Consider the following 21,910-nt stretch of genomic DNA (forward strand, 5'->3'; position numbering starts at 1 on the left):
GAGGAAGAAGTGGGTGTTTGGGATGCTGGGTGTGGACCAGAGAGGGACAAGACCTGCAAAGCCTGTTCTTCGCTTAGTTGAGAGAAGAACAAGGAGAGATCTGGTGCCACTTATAGCTCACCATGTTAAAGTGGGATCTTCAATAGTATCAGACGAGTGGCGGGCTTATCAAAATGCTCTACCTCAGCTTGGTTACACCCATTTCACCGTCAATCACAGTGTGTCTTATGTTGATGCCCAAACAGGTGCTCATACCCAGCATATAGAGAGGGCCTGGAGGACAGTCAAGGAAACTGTGTGGTGGCGTAGGGGGAATCGAACAGAGGAGTTACTGATAAACCATCTCAGAGTTATTGAATGGCATGAGTGGCTTGCCCGTAAGCGTCACAATGGACCGTTAGGACGGCTAATCCATGACATTGCTGTGATGTATGGACATTAATGTCCCTCTAAAATTCAGGGTATTAACTTGAACATCCTATTCTGGGGGGAACATTTGCCAGAAATAACAGATAATAAATGACAGATCTACAAGCTCACAGCAAGACTCATTGCGATGTGTTGTGAGCTGTAGATCTGCTATTCCTTATCTGATATTTCTGGCGAATGAATAGAAACGGAAGAAAATAATTGCAACCTCACAAATTTCAAATTGAGAGTTATTGCTTCTAAAAAAAGGTGTGAAATGGGAGTTGCATCAGAGGTCAAGTTGGCCGAAGAAGATGTGTCAATTGTCCCAGCATCACCTGTAGCTTAAACATAATAGAACATTCAATACCAAATGTATTACTAAGTGTAAACACTATATTGATACAAGTCAACACCTAGGGGTCCATTTCTGGAAAAGACATCGTGTAGAACAGGGTTCTTCAACATTTTCAGCCCAAGGACCCCCTCTCTGAGAAAGAGATGATGCAAGGACCCCCATATATTTTGCATAAAATTGTGTTGCAGATTAAAGCTTTTTTTATAGATGTTGGATTCATGTTAATGTGTATTTTCAGACATTTATAACCACTTAAACAGTCAATACTTAGTAAACTTTCACTCTGTACTTAGTCTGCTCTTTTTTCCCCTCTCTTTGCTGAAAATAGACAATCTACTTGTAGATTGTCTGTTTTCGGCTAAATTTGTCCCTAGAATAGGGATGAATAGGGTTCAACTTCAAATGTAAAAAACTAAGTTCCTATCACACAATGATTTGGTGGACCCCCTGTAGTAACTCTGAGGACCCCCTAGGGGTCCCGGACCCCCTGTTGAAGACCCCTGGTGTAGAAGGAAATGAGAGCAGATTGATCTTGGTGGTTATTTTTGTCTTAGGTCCAGGTTGTGTACTCTGTTAAAAGTACTGTTTGTTCATTGTGTTCTGTTGTGTAGCTACAATAAGCCATGCTCACAATGATCAATAATGCCTATGGCATAATTACAGTATGTAGCCCACTGTTTTCTTCATTAAAAAGAAATTGTTCACTATTTCATCTGTGGGATTTCTTTTGTAAAATATTGAACAAGGTTGAGGTACAAATATTTGAAATATGTCCGAAGTATCACATCCGATTTCTGTACCACCCATTTGCTGCTGTTGTATAAAGTGTCTCTGGTAGTAGATGGGAATCAAATCATTAACAATTGATCTGTAAAAGGTAAGTTAAGTATTTGTTAATAGTTAGTAAATGAGGAGTAGTTGCAACTTTAGAATAACTACCTAATAACATATATTAACCATTAACAAATACTTAATTCATGTTAGTAAATGAGGAGTAGTTGCAACTTTAGAATAACTACCCAATAGCACATATTAACCATTAACAAATACTTAATTCATGTTAGTAAATGAGGAGTAGTTGCAACTTTAGAATAACAACCCAATAACATATATTAACCATTAACAAATACTTAACTAGCCATTAATACGTGAGTTACTAATAGCTTGCTCATAATCCGTTGATAAGGCGTAGTTAGTTTGTGAGTTATCTATCCCTTATCTATAAGGAATAGTTATAAGTCCTTACTAACTGTTAACAAATATTTAACAAGTACATTATTAACTCATTAACTAATGGTCTATAAATGATCTATTAACTAGTTATAAGGCATTTATAAGACAGGCACATTTGAGATTTATAGGTTTTTATGTCATCATGCGTCTCGCTAGCCAATCAAAGCATTGGTGACAACATATTCTTCACGTGTCACGTGAAGCTTGACCAATGTTAGCTTGGCTGAGACGGTCGGACACACGGAAGGACGGAGACGAAAACATACTCTCCACCTCTGGCGGAGACAACAAAGACAGATTCTTCAGATTCTGAAGTTCAGCTCACACACACACACACACACACACACACACACACACACACACACACACACACACACACACACACACACACACACACACACACACACACACACACACACACACACACACGCGCACATAAAACTACCATCATAATATACTGATGACATTAGGGATCCCCATATATGGGCATAGAAGGGACAAGTACGGACAGACACAGAGATCTCCATATATGGGCACAAATTAAATGCACAAAATATCTGTACGTATGTATGTATTTATTTTAAGTACGTCTGTAGTTCAGGTATCTTGAGAACTGTCTGACAGACCAAAGTCAAACTTGGCAAATGACCTGAGTGTATTCTTATGTTAAAAGAATTACTTCCTGACATAAGCAAGAGCTTGTGCATAAATATGAATCTTGATTTCATTCACCTTTAAAATGTTTGAGGATGTTCTCTGTGTCTCATAGGTCTTTGTCAGGTCTTGCTTGAGTTATTTGATCCTTTTTAAACTTTAGACCAAATAAAAAACTATATCAATGAGAAGTTCATCAACCCCAAATGTTTTCTATTTGTATTCACATGGTGACTATTAGGAATTCAGATCTAAAGAGTTCAGAGAGATGTTTCATAGGAAGTAGAAAAATACCACATGCTTATAGGGAGGAAATGGAGATCACCTTTGTACCTGCACAACCATTTAAGGATCATCTAGTGAAATACCTATTAATGAAATGGACGCTTGAACCCATTAATGTCAATATAAATAATCAAAACTAGAAGATGATGAAGATCTGACAAAATATATCCAACAATGATAGTGTAATTTTGTATCTCAGCATGGCAGGACATGAGGTAGGCTTGGGTTCCCATGATATCAATCTTATTAATACATTCTCACCACAGTATTCATAATATATTCATATATATATTCATATATATATATATATATATATATATATATATATATATATATATATATATATATATATATATATATATATATATATATATATATATAATAAAACAGAATTGATCAAAATAAATCTAATAATACATCTAATAAATAGGGTGAATTAATCTTACTTTAGAATCTCCAGTCTACAATGCAGACTCTTCAGTCCAGCTAAGAGCAGATCCAGTAGTCCTGAGTCCAGGATGTTTTTGCTGAGGTCCAATTCTCTCAAATGTGAAGGATTAGAGCTGAGAGCTGAAGCCACAACTTTAACCTCTGTCTGTCTGAGGTTACAGCCAACAAGTCTGTAAATACAGATGAAATAAGAGACTATCAAAAGAATGTATACCTAGTTCACTGTCATGGAAGTTAACTAAGAGATCTGTATCTAGTTATCCAGACATAAACAGTTTAAGTATGATCAGAGAACAGGGAAGAAAACAACAGATGGAAAGTTAATGTAATGTAAATAATTTGAGTAATCAAGCTCACTGTTTAAAAAGCCATCCTCTGTACACCCCTTCACTAATGGTATGGTCCATTTCTCATATGGTATGGTCTGTTTTCATGGTAGAATAACTCAATAAAGAGGACACATATGAATAGTTTGAGGACTTTAGTTCTCCTGTTGTTCTGTGTGTACTAAGGTTAGGGTCGTCTGTCGGTGATTGGATGAGTCGAGTTAATGTTGGTTACCTTCATGTTTCATGTTTGCACTTCACCTACAGTATGCTGAGTATACTAATATAGTTTTGTCTTCCATTAAAGGAATATTTCACCCAAATAAATACTTTTTCCCTATCAATTAAACCTTGAATTCATGGAGATTTGAGTTTTTTAGTATTTGTGACATTCCTGAACCTAAATCCAATATCCTACTACTTGAATTAAAATGCCCACGCTGTGGTGTACGTCCCGGGTTGGTCAGCACACGAGGTCTCCACTTGCCTCCAAACTTGCCACAGACTATTGATCAGTGCTCTGGTTAATACCTAGGCTTCTTTCCCCACCTTCAATGTACTTACATATTGTACAGTTAATATAAAACTACATTCTTTTTATTCAGGCACATTGTAGATACTTTTATTTTGGCCGCGAGGTCCATCATACTGCACATGTGTGACATAGGAGCAGTGTCCCATAAAAAGGACAAGGACTGACAGATAGAGATCTCCATATATGGTCATATCAGTTGGATCACTGGTGCACCGTAGATGTGAGGGCCATGAAGCGGCCCGAACCTCTAGTTTGACTAATTGACATCCAATCTTAATCTTAAAAAGAGAAAAAACATATTTAAAACATTCTCTTTAAACCTGGATCATCAGTAGGCTCAGTGATTACACTGTGAGAGTTGTTTTGGAGTTTACATACTTTTCTTTAATATAGTTTTGCGTCGGTTTTCTACCACAGCAGACACTGTTACTATTCTATTTTGGATCAGGAATGCAACAACAAAAAGGTCTGAGGTGGGGGGAGGGCAGAGTGGAGTGTGGAACGGTCAACACCACTAGACGTCACAGAAAGACTGAACAGAGGAAGAGAGCAATGTTCAACCAGCAGTTGAAGGTGTGAAATGAATAAAGTGAGAATGAGCAAATACATGGCATATTTACTATTTGGTGAAATTCATCATCTGATAAACCTGAGTCGCGCACAAATCAAGGCTTTACACAGCCTTTCATGAATCAGACGTGGCTCTTTATTTACAAACAAACCTACACTAAAGAATATAGCAGAAATGTTAAGAGCTGTGTGAATGAGGACCATTGAAAATAACAATGATCTTGTCCTTTTTATTTTAAGTTCCACTATTGAGAGGATGGCAATGTCAGTGGGTTCAAACCACTGGTCTGGTCGGGGTAACCAGCAGGGCTTTTAGACTTAGTTTAGTTTTTACCCTGCTTTATTGTGGTCTGGCCTTTATTTGCACATACACACATTGGCCCTGATTCATAACGAGGGTCGTAAATATGGTGTAAATGAAGTTCGTAAAGGAGGTCGTATTTATGGTACTCACTAACGGACGTGCGATTCAAAAGGGGTGTCGTATATGACAGAGACGTGCGTATGACCAGTGCGTATGACCAGGTGTGATGATTACTCTCTGGAAGGCTGCATCCAACAGCATCCAACTTCAACGTCACCGTGCTGAACCGTGCCAAACAGTGTTGCCATGTCCGCTTATTATAAGTGAATTTGGACTTATTTTTCTGTAAAGCTGCTTGTAAATATTGGGAGCTGTGGGATGCGTTTTTTTTGGCTTGTTTCTAAAGTGTAGTTGGTTATTTGGGCTTGCTTCACAATTGTTTAATTGTTTTAACCGGTGGTTCTCAAATATTTACATGTCATGGACCCCCAAGTTAATATGTATGCTAATTTATCCCTATAAGCCCCATCTGAAAATGTTTTGTGCGAGCTGGAGGCAGATTTGTGTTGTTATAATGTTTAAAAAATCTTCCAAATCTTCCAAATTGTATTACACGATTTTAAAAATAAATAGCAGATCTACAAGCTCACAACGGTTTAATTAAAGTGCTTATAATGGCCTAAGTGCCAGTTGCTTCTTTTGGGCTTGTTTTCCTAGACCTGGTTGCTTATTTCTCTCACAACATCTGGCAACGCTGATGCAAGCTCAACTCTGCCGTCTCTCGTCTAAGATAACATATGCGGTGTCGCATCGCCTTGACAACTTACTGTTCTGTCTGGAAGCGGATCACGTAATAAATGCTCTCATGTGTAATGAGAATAAAGAAGTTTACAAGGTTTAACCCCATTACCAAATAAAAGGCTAATAAAACGTGGAAAGGATATTATAAGCATTTTCTAATGAACATTGCGCACCTTAAAGATGATGTTGAAAATAAATCCAGGGCATACAAGCGTCTATCCGATTATGGACCAGAGCTTATTGATTAAATTAGTTCATTTTGGATATCACTGTCCTACGTCGGAATGGGGAATGGTTCTGGACACAGCTTTCATCCACTTTATTTTTCCTCATCAGATGGTAATATTTATTAGGCTGTCGTGTGTGGCGTTCATGTGATCAATATACAGTAGCCTACAGTAGGCTTTACAAATTAATACCGCGACACGGACACTGATGCAGTCAGTCCCTCCGCAGTTTCATTAAGGCATCATAGCCTATTTTCATTATTACGTGACACTTTGGCTGAGATGGCTCGCTGGCAAACACACACCTAATAATTCAGCTGCGACTCATATAGCCTAGAAAATAAATAAAAAGCGGTGGAATCTACATCATGTCTATATTATGCATTGGCTACAAGCAATATATCGTTTGACATTTATTTTTAATTTTTTATATATATGTGATGACAAATGTTGGGCACATATATATTTTATTTGAGGTTTGCCACTGTTGTAATTGATTTTGGCATGAAGAATAAAGCATTCTAAAGACATACGCACATTTCAGCCCTGGTACGCCAGCCTCGGGGCTGACCTGAGAACGTGCGCACCTGACGCACAAAACACAGACCAAAAAATCTTTATGCATCAGATGGATATGTACGACTTGTCCTAAATGCCGGTACGTACAAAATATGGTCGCAAATCCCTTTATGAATCAGGGCCAATACCACTAGTCACTATTTGAGACACAGACAGTTTTATTGAAACCTTTATGTCAACCTTAATTTCTAATTATAGTGTTAGCTGTAATGCCACTAGGATGTTTCTATTCACTTGACTACTAACCGAGCCTTTCTGCAGTTCCTAACAGCTGGGATCAGTCTCCTTCGCCCCCCCTCTGATGTGTTGTATTTGTCCAGGTCTAACTCTTCCAGAACCTCCTCTGACATCAGCAGCATGGCGGCCAGAGCTGAACACTGGCTCCCAGACAGTTTCTTTTTTGATCCGTTCAGGTACTGTTTGATCTCCTGATGTAATGAGTGGTCGTTCATCTCCATCAAACAGTGGAAGATATTGATACATCTGTCAGGAGAGATATCATGAGTGTTTATCATGCTCTTTAGGTTGTTGATGGCTTCCTGGATGCTCTCTGGACTGTTCTCTGTCTGACCCAGTAGGCCTCCTAACAGACTCTGGTTGGACTCCAGTGAGAGGCCATGAAGAAACCGAACAAGTAAGTCCAGGTGGCCATTTTTACTCTTCAGGGCTTTTTTCATAGCAGATTCCAGGAAGTTGGAGAGGGGGTAACAATTATATCCCAGGAATGTCTTCAGTACCTTCCTGTTCTTCTCTGTGAAACAATGGAACAGGTAGACTGCAGCCAGAAACTCCTGGATGCTCAGATGAACAAAGCTGTAGACCGTTTTCTGGAAGAGCACACCCTCTCTTTTGAAGATCTCTGTGCACACTCCTGAGTACAGTGAGGCATCTTTCACATCAATACCACACTCTTCCAGGTCTTCTTGGTAGAACAGGATGCTACCTTTCTCCAGATGTTCAAATGCCAACCTGCCCAGCTTCAGGAGAACTTCCCTGTCAGTCTCCATGAGCTGATGTTGATTCACCTCATGCGTCTCATCATACTTCTTCTTCTTCCTCTTTGTCTGAACCAACAGGAAGTGGCAGCATATCTCAGTCAGGGTCTTGGGCAGATGTTCTGTCACATCTGTCCTCAACATGTCCAGCAGAACGGTAGCAATGATCCAACATAATAGTGGGATGTGACACAGGATGTGGAGGCTCCTTGATGTCTTCATGTGTGAGATGACTGTGCTGGCCTGTTTCTCATCACTGAATCTGTTTCTAAAGTACTTCTCCTTCTGTGGGTCTGTGAACCCTCGCACTTCTGTCACCATGTCAACACATGCAGGAGGGATCTGATTGGCTGCTGCAGGTCTGGTGGTTATCCAGAGGAGAGCTGAGGGGAGCAGATTCCCCTCGATGAGGTTTGTTAACAGAGCATCCACTGATGATGTCACTGTGACATCAGAAACAATGTCATTTTTTTGTTTTGTTTTTTGGAACAATGGAAACCTGCTTTCATCCAGACCATCAAAGATGAAGCCAACTTTCCAGACAGCAAGCTGCTCTGCTGTGACCTTCTTTAATGTTGGGTGGAATTCATGGATCAGTGTGAGAAGACTGTACTGCTCATCTCTGACCAAGTTCAGCTCTCGGAATGAAAAGGGAACCAGGAGATTTATATCTTGATTTTCCAAACCCTTTGCCCAGTCCAGAGTGAACTTACGCACAGAGAATGTTTTTCCAATACCAGCGATGCCCTTGGTCAGAACTCTTCTGATGGGTGTCTTTCTGCCATGGAGGGGTTTAAAGATGTCACAGCAGTTGATTGGTGTGTCATGGAAGGTCTTCATGTTGAAAGCTGTCTGAAGCTGTATCACCTCATGTTGGCTATTAACCCCTTCACTCTCTCCCTCTGTGATGTAGAGCTCTGTGTAGGTGCTGGTGAGGGAAGTTCCAGACTCTTCTGTCATGCGGTCTTTTACATCATCAAGACTGTTCAAACTGATCGTATAATCATTCAAATCAACCAGCAGACTGACATCTGACATGAGAAAAACACATATGATTTAAACATTCAGCACACAATTTGTTAAGAAAAACGTAACAACCATAAACAAGACCAGTTGTTTTTGTCCAGAGTTGATAGTTGTTTATCTTCATTATTTGCACTTAGATATTGATACGGACACTAATTTGAACATTTAGTCTGACTATGATTTCTGCAATTTAAGCATTCCATTTATTAACCATTTTAATTAGTGCAAATTCTGTCCAGTCTTACTTTGTCCAGGTGTGGTTTGACTGGGTGTCTTCAGTTCAGGTGTGGTTCTGAATGTCTGTCCACACTGGGGACAGACATAGTGTCCTGTTGGAGCAGACTGGTCCCAGTATGAGGTGATGCACTGTCTGCAGAACCAGTGTCCACAGCTGGTAGAGACTGGATCTGTAAGAACCTCCTCACACACTGAACACCTGGACGCCTGCTCTGTCACAACACAACCACTCCTCTTCCTCTCTCTGTGGAGATGAAGACAATGTATTACTATATAATAGTCTTTAATATCTACTTATAATATCATATGACATTTAACATCATTGATATGTTCACACTGCATTGTGTTGATATTAGGGCTGGGACTCGATTAAAAAAATTAATCTAATTAATTAGAGGCTTTGTAATTAATTAATCGCAATTAATCGCATTTTAATCGCATATCAATATCTGACCTGAAAACAGTGAAAAGCTATTTTTTAAAATGGATTTTGGCATACGTATTTAAGTACATGTACTCTAGAACTGTACTTAAGTACAATTTTGAGGTATTTGCACTTGACTCTCGAGTATTTCCAATTTCTAATACTTTTACTTCTACTCCAGTAACTCCACTATATCTCAGAGGCAAATATTGTACTTTTACTCCACTACAATTATTTGAAAACTTTAGTTACTAGTTACTTTGTAGATTTCGATTATTATAATAAAACATGTGGTGGTAACCATGTGAAAATAGCCGATCTACAAGCGCAAGGCATAGTGAGCTTGTAGATCTGCTATTTTCCACCACTCGAGGCTGGTAGATTGTGTTGTTGTTACTGTTGTTTTATAGTAGTTTAATTAATTATTAATAAAAATCGCGCGCATGTGATCCGCACCGCATCATGCACCCCCCCCCCCAGCTTACCGCCACCAACCCCCCTAAACGGGACAAACGCGCGCGTGGGGGGGGGGGGCATCCATTACAGATTTTATGCCCAGCCAACATTATCAAGCAGTGCTCATGCACTGTGCTGGTTGCAGTCAACTTTGTTGTTGTCTGAGAAGTGAGAACCACGTCTTTCCGCTAAATAAGCTTGCGTCGTTTCAGCTTGGTGCGCTGGCATAAGCGGTCCGTCTGAAACTCGTCCAGTGATAAACGTTCCGCGGTGCAAAAACGGGTGCGATTAAAATGCGTTAATTTTTTTAGCGCGATAATTTTTCTGTAATTAATTGATCGAAATTAACGCGATAAAGTCCCGGCCCTAGTTGATATAAAATAATAATCTCCACTCTGTCATGGTGCTATATGGTATATTCATAAATCTTTCATGCATAAATCAGAAAGATATAAATTGTGCATTTGTCTATTTGTTTTCTGATTCAGACATACATTTTTGTCCTCACTGGCAGATGAGCCAGTAGGATACAACTTCAGTAAAGAAAATAACTGGCTACTCTGAAAACAAGTATCCAATTGTGCTAATTTGCTGTGCAGTTTAAACTATAACTAGTTGTAATAGTAGTTTTTGCTTCAATAAACAAATAGTATTGGGAGTGGTGGGTTTTCCTACATATTCTTGACTTGGCACCAGTTCAAATCCTAGATGCTGTATTGTCAACAAGATGGAGACATGAGAGTGATTTCTGACAGGCAGGAGAGACTGTTACCCCAACAAGATGACATAAAAGCATGGACAAATATGTCACCCGACTTTTTTAAAAGGCAAAGGTGACAGGGTCTTTGTAGTACAGATGCTTGATTAGCTTTTAAACATCTATTTGACATAAAAAATCTGCCTATCTATCAAATTACTGAAGGGTTTCATATTCACACTTTTTTTTCCTTCTGTTTATTAGTACAACCAAATAAAAAATAGTTTATATACAGTATTTAATCATTTCATTGTGGATTCATTCTTTTTGTTCCCAGAGGTCAGTGATCAATTGGGCTGATCAATTAAACTATGCAACATATCACTTAACAAAATGCAAACCATTCCCGTTGAAGCCGGTCGATTTGACATGCCGGAAAAACTGTGGGAGGAGTAGTGTGGCAAAGTTTTAGAGTTGCGATCTATATAAAAGTGAACAAACACAAGTGTTTGCCTGTAGGCGACAACACTAACTAGATGTAATATGTTCAAAGAGACCTGGCTGAACCAGACTGGTAACAAGGAGCTAATTGAGGCATCACCTCCTGAACGACCTGTTAAGGCGTCTCTCCATGAAACAGACTTGTTCAGACTATTTCAGACTACTTCAGACTGCAACAGACTGGTAGTCGGTTGGCAAAAGTTGGCATTTAGTCTGTCAGCAGACTTGCCCATTGAGATGCTAATCTGGGAACCAATAGGGCTGGCAAAGTTCGCTTGGGTGGGGGAGTGGTTTGGGGGGCGTGGCCAAGATTCACCATGTTGGTTGGGTCACTACCAGTCTACAGACCCATCCAACAGGGTGCACAACTATATAGCTTGTACACACAAGGGCACATCCAATGAATTACATCAACAATGTTAAAAGCCAACTGCAAAAACAAACTTTCAAATGTATAAAATGTATAATCATTTGAAAATAGCAGATTTACAAGCTCACAAAGCTTGAAAAAATAACTTTGAAAAAAATATATTAACTAAATTTCTGCCAATCACGCATAAATGCGATCTATTAAATAGCACACTTGGCCGCCAAGATCGCATAAATGCGTTCTATTGGGAAAAACATTTTTTTCAATTTGACCCAAAGACCAAGGAGATATGATTTTTCGAAGATCTAGACTCCTATCCACTTCCTTGTTAACTAAAAACTTAAAAATTCTGTATCTCGGCTCCTGAGTACTTTTTTAATTTCAATGAAAAATCTCTGGCAGAAAACAGCAAAAAAATCTGAAATAATTAGGGCAGGCTAAGTGTTAACTCATTGACTGCCAGAGGTAAAACATCGTACTCCTTTCTTTTGAATTTGGGATTTTAAATTGGGATTTTCTTATGTAGAATCTTAAAGGACAACTTTGTTTTTTTACAACCAAGGTTTATGTTTTAGCTTGTAATTAAAGTAAATAAAAGATGAGTGTTAATTTTTATTTATTTACTGCTTTCTATAGTTTTAGCAATTTTCGCCATCTTTTTTACAGTGGGCGGGGGCATTCGGTCCGGTGGCTAAATATGTATTTTTTTACACAATAACCCAGCGTTTTCTTTATTATTATTTACAGTAGCTCTTCTAGTCCCCAATAACTCACATCTGACCATCAAAGACCACAGGACCTTTTTTATTGTGTAAAAAGCCACTGGACAGAATGCCCCCGCCCACTGTAAAAAAAGATCTCTCTCTTGAGAGAGTTCCAGGGGGTCTACAGCAAAACAAGGAACAGTTTAACCACTTTAACCCTATTTTATACTTTGTTTGGGATAGATGATCTACAAGATCACAATGCATCCAATCACTGCCCGTTTTGAGCTTGTAGATTGTCTATTTTCAAAACATTTAGTTAAATCTAGATTTTTTTTTGAAAAATGCACAAATCCTCTGTTATGCAAGTCCCTCTGAGAAAATATGTTCAGATGGGGGTCTGTAGCCAAATGCATGTCAATGTGGGGGTCCTACCGTCCTTGAGATGGAAATGTTTGAGAACCACTGTCATTGTCATTATTTTGAGTTTGTGTCAATAAAGATAGTCAGTGAGTGTACGGAAGTGCTTCTTAGACCTACAGTATATAGGCTATAGTATAGGTCTGTTTGTGGCGGTGATGCATCACATATTTAACCTATGCTTCATGTAGCCTAATTCCAGCTCACAGCTACAGCCATCACGCTGTTTCATGAGTTTTCTCTTAGTTACCATTCCCAATGGAGCTCACTTTCCCTCCTCATATCTATGCCATAGAGTTATAATATATCAGATCTATGCTCTTCAGTGAGTCTGGACACATGGACACAGACACTGGCTGCAGACAGCAGGCATAAACGTAACTTTGAAAAGTTAATCTTTGTAAGGAAACATTGTTTACTCTGTCACTACCAGAAGTAAAAGTGAATGAACTGTGGGTATATAACAACGTGAATTGCCACTGGCCAGGTTTCTGAGAATGAGTTATAGGTCTATATCAGATTTATTTTTCTGTCTCTAAGACAAATGAAGTGTACCTGTGAGGTATGAGTGGGATTGAAATGTTGTGTTAACAAAGCTAACCGATATTTAATATTTAATGTAATGGTATCCCCGCTGTGTGGGAGAGAAGGTGTTAGAACGTGTGGAGCCCCCGAAGTAAGACAATGGCCAATCAAGTCACTGGGAAAAAAGGGTCAATTTGATTTAATGAAAATGCAGTAAAATAACAGTTGCATAGACAGACGGACGGACGCACAGACAGACAGACAGACGGATGGATAGATATTCCATAGTTTGTTGCATACAGTAGATAGCACATATGCACACACTTAGTCAGTCTGTATAGTGCAGCTTCACCACTGACCACCACATTGTGATTCGTACCACTTCATTCAGAAAGTTGTCTTGTGCTTTAGTAATTAGCATGTACTTAACATGATATTGTGAAGTTGTAGCATAGTGTTGTGTATATTGTATAGAAGGATTCACATACTTTGTGTCTGGAGGTCCAGGTTCATTACTGAAGTCAAGAAATCTTCCTTTAGACTGGTCACTCTTCATAGACAAACAGCTGGGTGTTGGAGACTCTGGTCTGTGGTGAAGACTATTGAAATCATAAAAAAAAGTTTCTACAATTATTATGTGAATGAAAACATCTGCTTGTTCCATTATATTATTATAACACTACAGTTCTTGTTTGGTTTTTCAGCTCCTCAAACTAGCATCAACAAGAAAAGCAGCAATAACATAACAATAGAAACAGTCAAACTGTACAATAACAGTTGCATAGATATACTGTATAGTCCATAGTTTGCAGAGATAAGACACAATCAGTCAGTCTGCACTGAACACAACATATAATAGTGATTTGTACGACTTCATTCACAAACTGCACGCATTGTAACTAACAAATATTGGTTAATATTGTGCAGGGAGGTAAGGATGTTACACCATTATGTTGTCTTGTGCTTTAGTAATTAGCACAGTGGCGGAGCATCCGAGTAGGCTAGGTAGGCGGCCGCCTACGGGCCCGGGACTCCGGGAGCCCGGGCCGTCAGATCACATGGACCTTTATTTTATTAGAATCAGACGCACTTTGCGTGCTCCGCCTCTCCGCCTCTCAGCAACTTTCCCTGAGATTCACCAGCTTACACGGAACTGCAAATATATTCGAGGCAATTCACCCCAAAACATTGTTGGAAGCTCAGCCTAACCCTAAAATCGAAATAAAGTAACAAAAAAACAAACACAATCTGCAAATGTCCGCGCGTGCGTAGCGGGGGCCTGATAAGTGTGCCGTACCTACCGGCCCTGCTTTCAGTTGTTCCGCCACTGAATTAGCATGTACAGTACTTAGCATGATATTGTGTTGTCATATCATAGTATTGTTTATTGTATAGGAGGATTCACATACTGTGTGTCTGGAGGTACGGGTTCATTACTGAAGTCAATAAATCTTCCTTTAGACTGGTCACTCTTCATAGACACACAGCTGGGTGTTGTAGACTCTGGTCTGTGGTAAAGACTTCTGGAATAATAATCAAAAATGTGAATGAAAAAGTCTGCTTGTTCAAGATTCTTCATTATGTTCTGTTATAGTATTGTAAGATTAATACATATTTTTTTCTTTTTCAGCTCCTCAAAGTTGCAGCAACAAGAAAGACAGCAATAAAACAACAATAGTAACAGTAAGAATAGTGCAATAGCAGTTGCATACATAGATATTCCATAGTTTGTTACATAGATAAGACATCATGCACACAAGCAGCCCGTCTGTATAGTGCAGCTTCACCACTGAACACTACATAGTGATTTGTACGGCTTCTTTCACAAACTGCACACATAGTAACTTATACAGGTTGGTTAATATTGGGCAGGGATGCTACACCATTATGAAATGTTGTCTTGTACTTATAGTTAGTTAATAGCATGATATTGTGTTGTCATATCATAGTGTTGTTTATATCGTAAAGGAGGATTCACATACTTTGTGTCTGGAGGTCCAGGTTCATTACTGAAGTCAGGAGGTCTTCCTTCAGACAGGTCACTCTTCATAGACACAAAGCTGGGTGTTGGAGACTCTGGTCTGTGGTATAGACTATTGAAATCATAAAAAAGTTTCTATGATTATCTTGCGAATGAAAACATCTGCGTGTTCAAGATGCTTCATTATATTATTATAAGACTACAGTTCTTGTTTTGTTTCTCAAACTTGCATCAACAAGAAAGGCAGCAATCAAATAACAATAGAAACAGTACTAGGGATGTCCGATATTATCGGCCTCCCGATATTATCGGCCGATATTAGCATAAAAATTGATATTGGGAAAATATCGGTATCGGTTTTTGAATTTTTTTTTTTTTTTTTTTTTTTTTTTGCTTTATAAATAAGTTACAGGAGTTCTTACTGTATATGGTGTGTTTGATATGAAATTTGAGCTTACCCTAATCCCAATAATCCCCGCATATATCGGTATTGGTTGATATCGGTATCGGTAATTAAGAGTTGGACAATATCGGTATATCGGTTATCGGTAAAAAAGCCAATATCGGACAACCCTAAACAGTACAATAACAGTTGCATAGATATATAGTCCATAGTTTGCACAGATAAGACAAGCAGTCAGTCTGTATAGTGCAGCTTCACCACTGAACAACACATAGTGATTTCAGTTAGACACTTTTGTCAGGAATAATCATTTATTGCAATGCTATTGCATTCAGTTTGGCGGAGTGACTGTGCACCTGTGATACTACAGATTATCTTTGCAAGCATGACACAGAATATCTGAGATCACTAACCCCCCCAGAAGCAGCGCATAAGATACAGAGTTATTGCATAACAGGAACCCTTTAAGGGCATAAATGAATAGGCCTATACAGATTAACATACAATCAAAAGAAACAGAATCCACAAAAAAAAACATTTAAATATTGAGCCCTTCAAGCATAAGTACAGTAGTTAAGATACACAGATATAACATCCTACAACCCACAGAATCACACATTTAACTTAGATGGCACGCCACAGGAGGAGGCTGGGGAGGTGGAGGGAGTTTTATAACAGACAGCTGCAGGAACAGAGCTGAACCAATAATGAGCATGAAGAGTGTTCTGATTAAATATACCACATACGTAAATGAACCATTAGATTGAGGGTTTACGTGTTGGGAATGAAGGGAGATGAGTGAGGGTGAATGTGGAGAGACAGTCTGACTTACATGGGTGTATGTATGCATTACCTGGTTAGCGAATGAGAATGGGGGGGGGGGAGAGTGTGTAGCAGCTCACTGTAGCCTACTCTCCTGCCTGCTGTGCCTACCTGAACTAACGCTGCGCTCGATTTGTACAACTTCATTCACAAACTGCACACGTAGTAATTTATAATCTATAATAATTGGGCAGGGAGACCATGTTGTTATTACATATTGTCGTGTTTTATTAACTTGAACATGAAACTTAGCATGATATTGTGTTGTCATATAGAGTTGTGTATATTGTATAGAAGTATTCACATACTTTGTGTGTGGAGGTCCAGGTTCATTACTGAAGTCAGGAGGTCTTCCTTTAGACAGATCACTCTTCATAGACACACAGCTGGGTGTTGGAGACTCTGGTCTGTGGCGAAGACTATTGACATCATACACATGATGAATGAAAAAGTCTGCTTCATTATGTACCGTTATAGTATTATAAGATTTATTTTTCAGCTCCTCAAAGTTGCAGCAACAAGAAAGACAGCAATAAAATAACAACACAAACAGTACAAAATGCAGTACAATAGCAGTTGCAAACATAGAAATCCCATAGTTTGTTAATAGATAGGACATGAACACAAGCAAACAGTCAGTCTGTATAGTGCAGCTTCACCTCTGAACACCACATAGTGATTTGTACGACTTCATTCACAAACTGAACACACAGTAACTTATAACCAATAGTTAAGATTGGGCAGGAAAACCATGCTGTTATTATATTTTGTCTTGTGTTGTCATATCGTCGCCTTGCTAAACTAATGGCCTATGTCATTTTTTTAAGTTTTTCAGGACAAATAAAAAACTGATCCAAAACAAAACTATATGGTATTTCTTAATCATTTCACCCAAAATGTTTATAACAAATTATGACTATTTAAATAGAATTAACACTGTCTGTCAGTTATGTAACATAAGAGATTTAAATAGGTTTAAATAGGATTAAATAGGGGAGTGAACAGCAGGATCCTTTTCAATTAGGAGATGGGCGATTTTACCAGAGGTGGCCAGTGTCATGAGGAGCTGACTTAGGCAAAAATATAATTTTCCTCAAACAATGACTTAGGCCATTAGTTTAGCAAGGTGATGATATCATAGTGTTGTGTATATTGTATAGGAGGATTCACATACTTTGTGTCTGGAGGTCCAGGTTCATTACTGAAGTCAGGAGGTCTTCCTTTAGACAGATCACTCTTCATAGACAGACAGCTGGGTTTTGGAGACTCTGGTCTGTGGTGAAGACTTCTGGAATCATACAAATGTTTATATAATCATCATGTGAATAAAAACATCAGTCCGTTCAATATTCTGTATTGTTACATCCAGTTATACAAGTATAAGAGAGTCAGATATTTGGGTTTTGCCTCACAACATTAGAGCAACAAGAAATACAAAAATAAAAAAAACTACTAAACATGCAGCACAGTAACAGTTGCATAGATAGATAGATGCCACAGTGGGCGTGGCCATGCCCACTGTGGGCGTGACCAGGTAGAGGAGTAGGGGAGGTGGGGAGCCCCCCATCAATGAGTTTCCTGTTTACTCGTGTTGCCATGCCATGTCAAATAAACATAAATAAAACATTTATGACCGACTGACCGACAAGCTGACAGACAGACAGACAGACCGAAAGGCAGACAGACAAACAGATTTGATCGACTTCATTCACAAAACTTAAAATCTATAGATAAACATTGGACAGGGAGGACACACATTAGACTCTATGGCCCTATTTCAACTACATAACTTATAGCTCCATGTCACATGACTTAACTTACTCTGTGGGGGGGTATCTAGAGCTATGGTCCTATCTAGAGGACTCTAAAGGGCCTGTAATGCCAGGCAGGCACAATATCTACCGTCATGGGTGTGTTTTGGGCGTTGCATTAATAAAAAACAATCAGCGGCTTGGCTTGAGGCACGTTCCCTTGTGTCTGAGATCAGAGGATTCACAGAACGCTTTGCTAAGGCAGCCTTGTCAGGGCTCAAAATTAACTTTCTACCGGTGCTACCACTTTAAAAATGTAGGAGTACCAGAAAAATATCAGGAGCACCCACCACAATTCAAGGAGCATTTTTGTATTAATAAAAAGAATAATATAACGGTTTAATATGTGGTTTACAATGAACATACAATGTGTAGGAGGATTGACCTACTTTGTATCTGGAGGTCCAGGTTCATCACTCTTCATAGACACAGATGGAGGCTCTGGTCTGTGGATGTGCTGTTTCTCAGTTCCCTCCTCCTCTCTCTCCTCACAATGACTCATCTTTACCCCCATATTTATTAAACCTGTCAAGATTACAGAGTAAATAAATGTTTGCTTCATATACACAATGTGCATGCACACACACAGTCACGTGCACATACTGTTCACAATGCTTTACTCTCCTACTGTTCCTACACCACTCCTACTGCTAATATACATGATGTTCCTCTGGTTTCCTGTCCAGGAATACCAGGTAAATGCAATCACGTAGCTGCTATGATGGTTTACACACACACACACACGCACACACGCACACACGCACGCACACACACGCACGCACGCACGCACGCACGCACGCACGCACACACACACACACACACACTTCAACAACATTAACCCCTTCACCCCTCTATTCTTAGTAAAACACACCTGGCTCTGTACTTGGACAGACAGGGATGGATGGAACTATAGACAGACAGACAGACAGACGGATGGATGGAACTATAGAGAGAGAGACAGCCCAAGGGAGGAGGGAGAGAGAGAGAGAGAGAGAGAGAGAGAGAGAGAGAGAGAGAGAGAGAGAGAGAGAGAGAGAGAGAGAGAGAGAGAGAGAGGGGAAATCAAAGTCTCAAAGTCATATCTTATCGTTCATTCTTATCATAGTATTTTTACAAGGATCCACACACACGCACTCACGCACACACACACACACACACACACACACACACACACACACACACACACACACACACACACACACACACACACACACACACACACACACACACTCTACAACAAAGGATCACATGACCAAACTCCCCTGAGGTCACATGACTGGAGGTGACTGCTTTACACTTTTATAATTACACTTTACTTTACTAATGATTCTAATCACAACACATCACTTCTAACAACTTTTTTTAAATAGCAGATCCACAAGCTCACGACGCATCATAATTGTGACTCGTTGTGAGCTTGTAGATCTTCTATTTTTGAATAATGTTGACTGTCTTCTCTTATGGGGGCCACTGGCACAATGTTTTATGATTATAAATACAAATCAGTGTATGGCTCTTTGACATGAAGATGTTTCAGAACCACTGATCTATCTAACTCACATGGACTTCTGTTCTGCTCTGGTCTTCTAAATATGTTGCTGACCAGTGTTGAACTCCACTACCTTTTTACTAACTAGTATTGTAACTAATTACTTTAGCAATTCAACAACATGCGTTACAATGACTGAGATTAAAATAGTCTTCAGAGGATTATAATGTTTATTATCATCCAGTGATCTACTGTCACTCTAACCTCAGCACAGCAAGAGAAATGTCCCGCCCTATTCTGCCTCTGATTGGTTTAGGTTTAGACAAGAGGAGAGATGATTGGTTAAGGTATAGGGTCAGATATCATGGTAAACCAATCTGAGGCAGAGCTGGGCGGGTCTTGCCTTTGTCTCCCTGGGGCACACATACACAGGGAACACTCCTCTCCGCAAGCACACGTGCACACATATATGCACGTGCATGCACACACACACACACACACACACACACACACACACACACACACACACACACACACACACACACACACACACACACACACACACACACACACACACACACACACAGTTCATTTAAGTATATTAGATACCAAGTGGTTCTAGTATACTGTATGGTATAAAACACTTCAACAACATCAATCCCTCTATTCTTTGTAAAACACAGCTGAGTTGGCTCTGTACTTGGACAGCTTTATTCCCTCTACACCAAATCTCTTTGCTAAAAAATAGCCGATCTACAAGCCCACAATGTGTCACAACGCCACACGTTCCCCTCCAGAATAGGGTGTGTGGGGTTCAAGTGGTTAACATTCTTAACACCAGACTAGAGATATTATTGCTACAGTGTATTGTTTAAAATCTCTTACCCTGCAATAATCTTTATGCTTTGTTCCGACGAGGCAAAACTAAATGGAGTCCAGACGGTTCAGTTGAATCAACACACTGACAGTTCTTGGGCACAGACATGAAAAATTACACCCTTATCTGACAGGGCAAGTACTTTGACCTGCAATCAACAGCACACACACACACACACACACACACACACACACACACACACACACACACACACACACACACACACACACACACACACACACACACACACACACACACACACACACACACAATTTATGACACTGTGCAGGAAAATGTTTAACCACATTGTGTGACTGGAAGCTGTAAACTCGTTCAACTGTTGGTAGGTAAGATATGACTAGCCTGGTAAACCCCTCCCTCCGGATATCTCATTACAGGGACAGAGCTCTCAGCTCTGTACCTGTTTTGGTATTGGCATTATTACGGGGCCAGGCTTCCAGCATGGACCCGTTTTGTTATTGGCATTATTCCGTTTCTTCTTCTTCTGCCACTTTTGGCAGTTCTGGCTGAACCGTGCTGTCGCTTTTTACGAAACTCGGCCATATGATAGATGGTCATGAAAAACGATCAAGAAATAATTCTCACAATCTTTCGTCAAAAGGTGGCGCTATAGCACTCAATTGAAAAATGCCAACTTTGAACAGGTACAGCTCATGCCCTATTTCACCTACAGCCATGAAACTTCAATACACATATGCGTCTCCTCATGCTGAACAACTTTCACACTCTGACTTTTGACCTCTGACCTTTAGATCTCCCACCATTTTGAATTATATGAAAAACATTTAAAACCTATCTCCTCCTGGGATTTTTGAGCAATCTGCACGAAACGTTTTACACATGAACTTTGGACCTATGCCGACAAACGTTTGCAGCGGATTTTCCATAAGTGAAAAAATGAAGCTTTAATGAGCCAATGAATATTGCAGTTTTATGACAATTATTCATCTGCCCCTAACACATACATGCAGACTTACCATTCTTTGAAACTTTGCAAAAATGTAAAGGGCCATTCCAAATATCACTGAAACCAATCTTACTCCAATTGGTCAAACGGGGGCGCTATAGCATTTTTTTGAAAATGCAAACTTTAAACAGGCAAAAGTCATGCCTTGTTTGGCCGACAGCCATTAGACCTGCTTACACATGTGCCTTGACTAATGAGGAACACATCTATCACGTTGACCAGTAAGCACCGCCCTTAGATTGTCCGCAATCTTGAGCAGTTTGAAAAACACTTAAACCCAGGATTTTTCAGCTATTTGCGTGAAACTGTATGATCAGTGTGATCTCTTTTTTCAGAGGTTTGTCTGTTGGTCCAATAGTGTCCCGCTTAAGTGTATGTCTCACAGACTCAAGGTCACAGGTTCAAGCCTCACTTGGTGAGTTGCATTTCACAAAACATGACTATCAATGAATAC

The 21,910-nt window shown here is 39.5% G+C and overlaps 2 protein-coding genes across 9 annotated transcripts in view; both read right to left on the minus strand.

The window, feature by feature from the left end:
• Nucleotides 1-21,910, minus strand: part of LOC311062090 (NACHT, LRR and PYD domains-containing protein 12-like) — a gene marked incomplete at its 3' end in the record, with an annotated part of 437,600 nt that overhangs the window by 48,409 nt on the left and 367,281 nt on the right. The window lies entirely within an intron of this gene.
• On the minus strand, nt 3,381-18,624 carry LOC311062116 (protein NLRC3-like; the record flags this gene model as incomplete). Its single annotated transcript, XM_084080926.1, has 9 exons — nt 18,492-18,624; nt 17,466-17,579; nt 16,600-16,710; nt 15,068-15,178; nt 14,495-14,608; nt 13,574-13,684; nt 8,997-9,232; nt 6,977-8,756; nt 3,381-3,558 (listed from the first exon to the last, which is right to left on the minus strand). Exons 1-9 carry the CDS (start codon nt 18,614-18,616, stop codon nt 3,381-3,383), a joined length of 2,880 nt encoding a protein of 959 aa, XP_083937052.1. The 5' UTR covers nt 18,617-18,624.

This window comes from Gymnoscopelus microlampas (assembly GCF_963454915.1).
Source record: "Gymnoscopelus microlampas genome assembly, chromosome: 15".
NCBI lineage: Eukaryota > Metazoa > Chordata > Actinopteri > Myctophiformes > Myctophidae > Gymnoscopelus > Gymnoscopelus microlampas.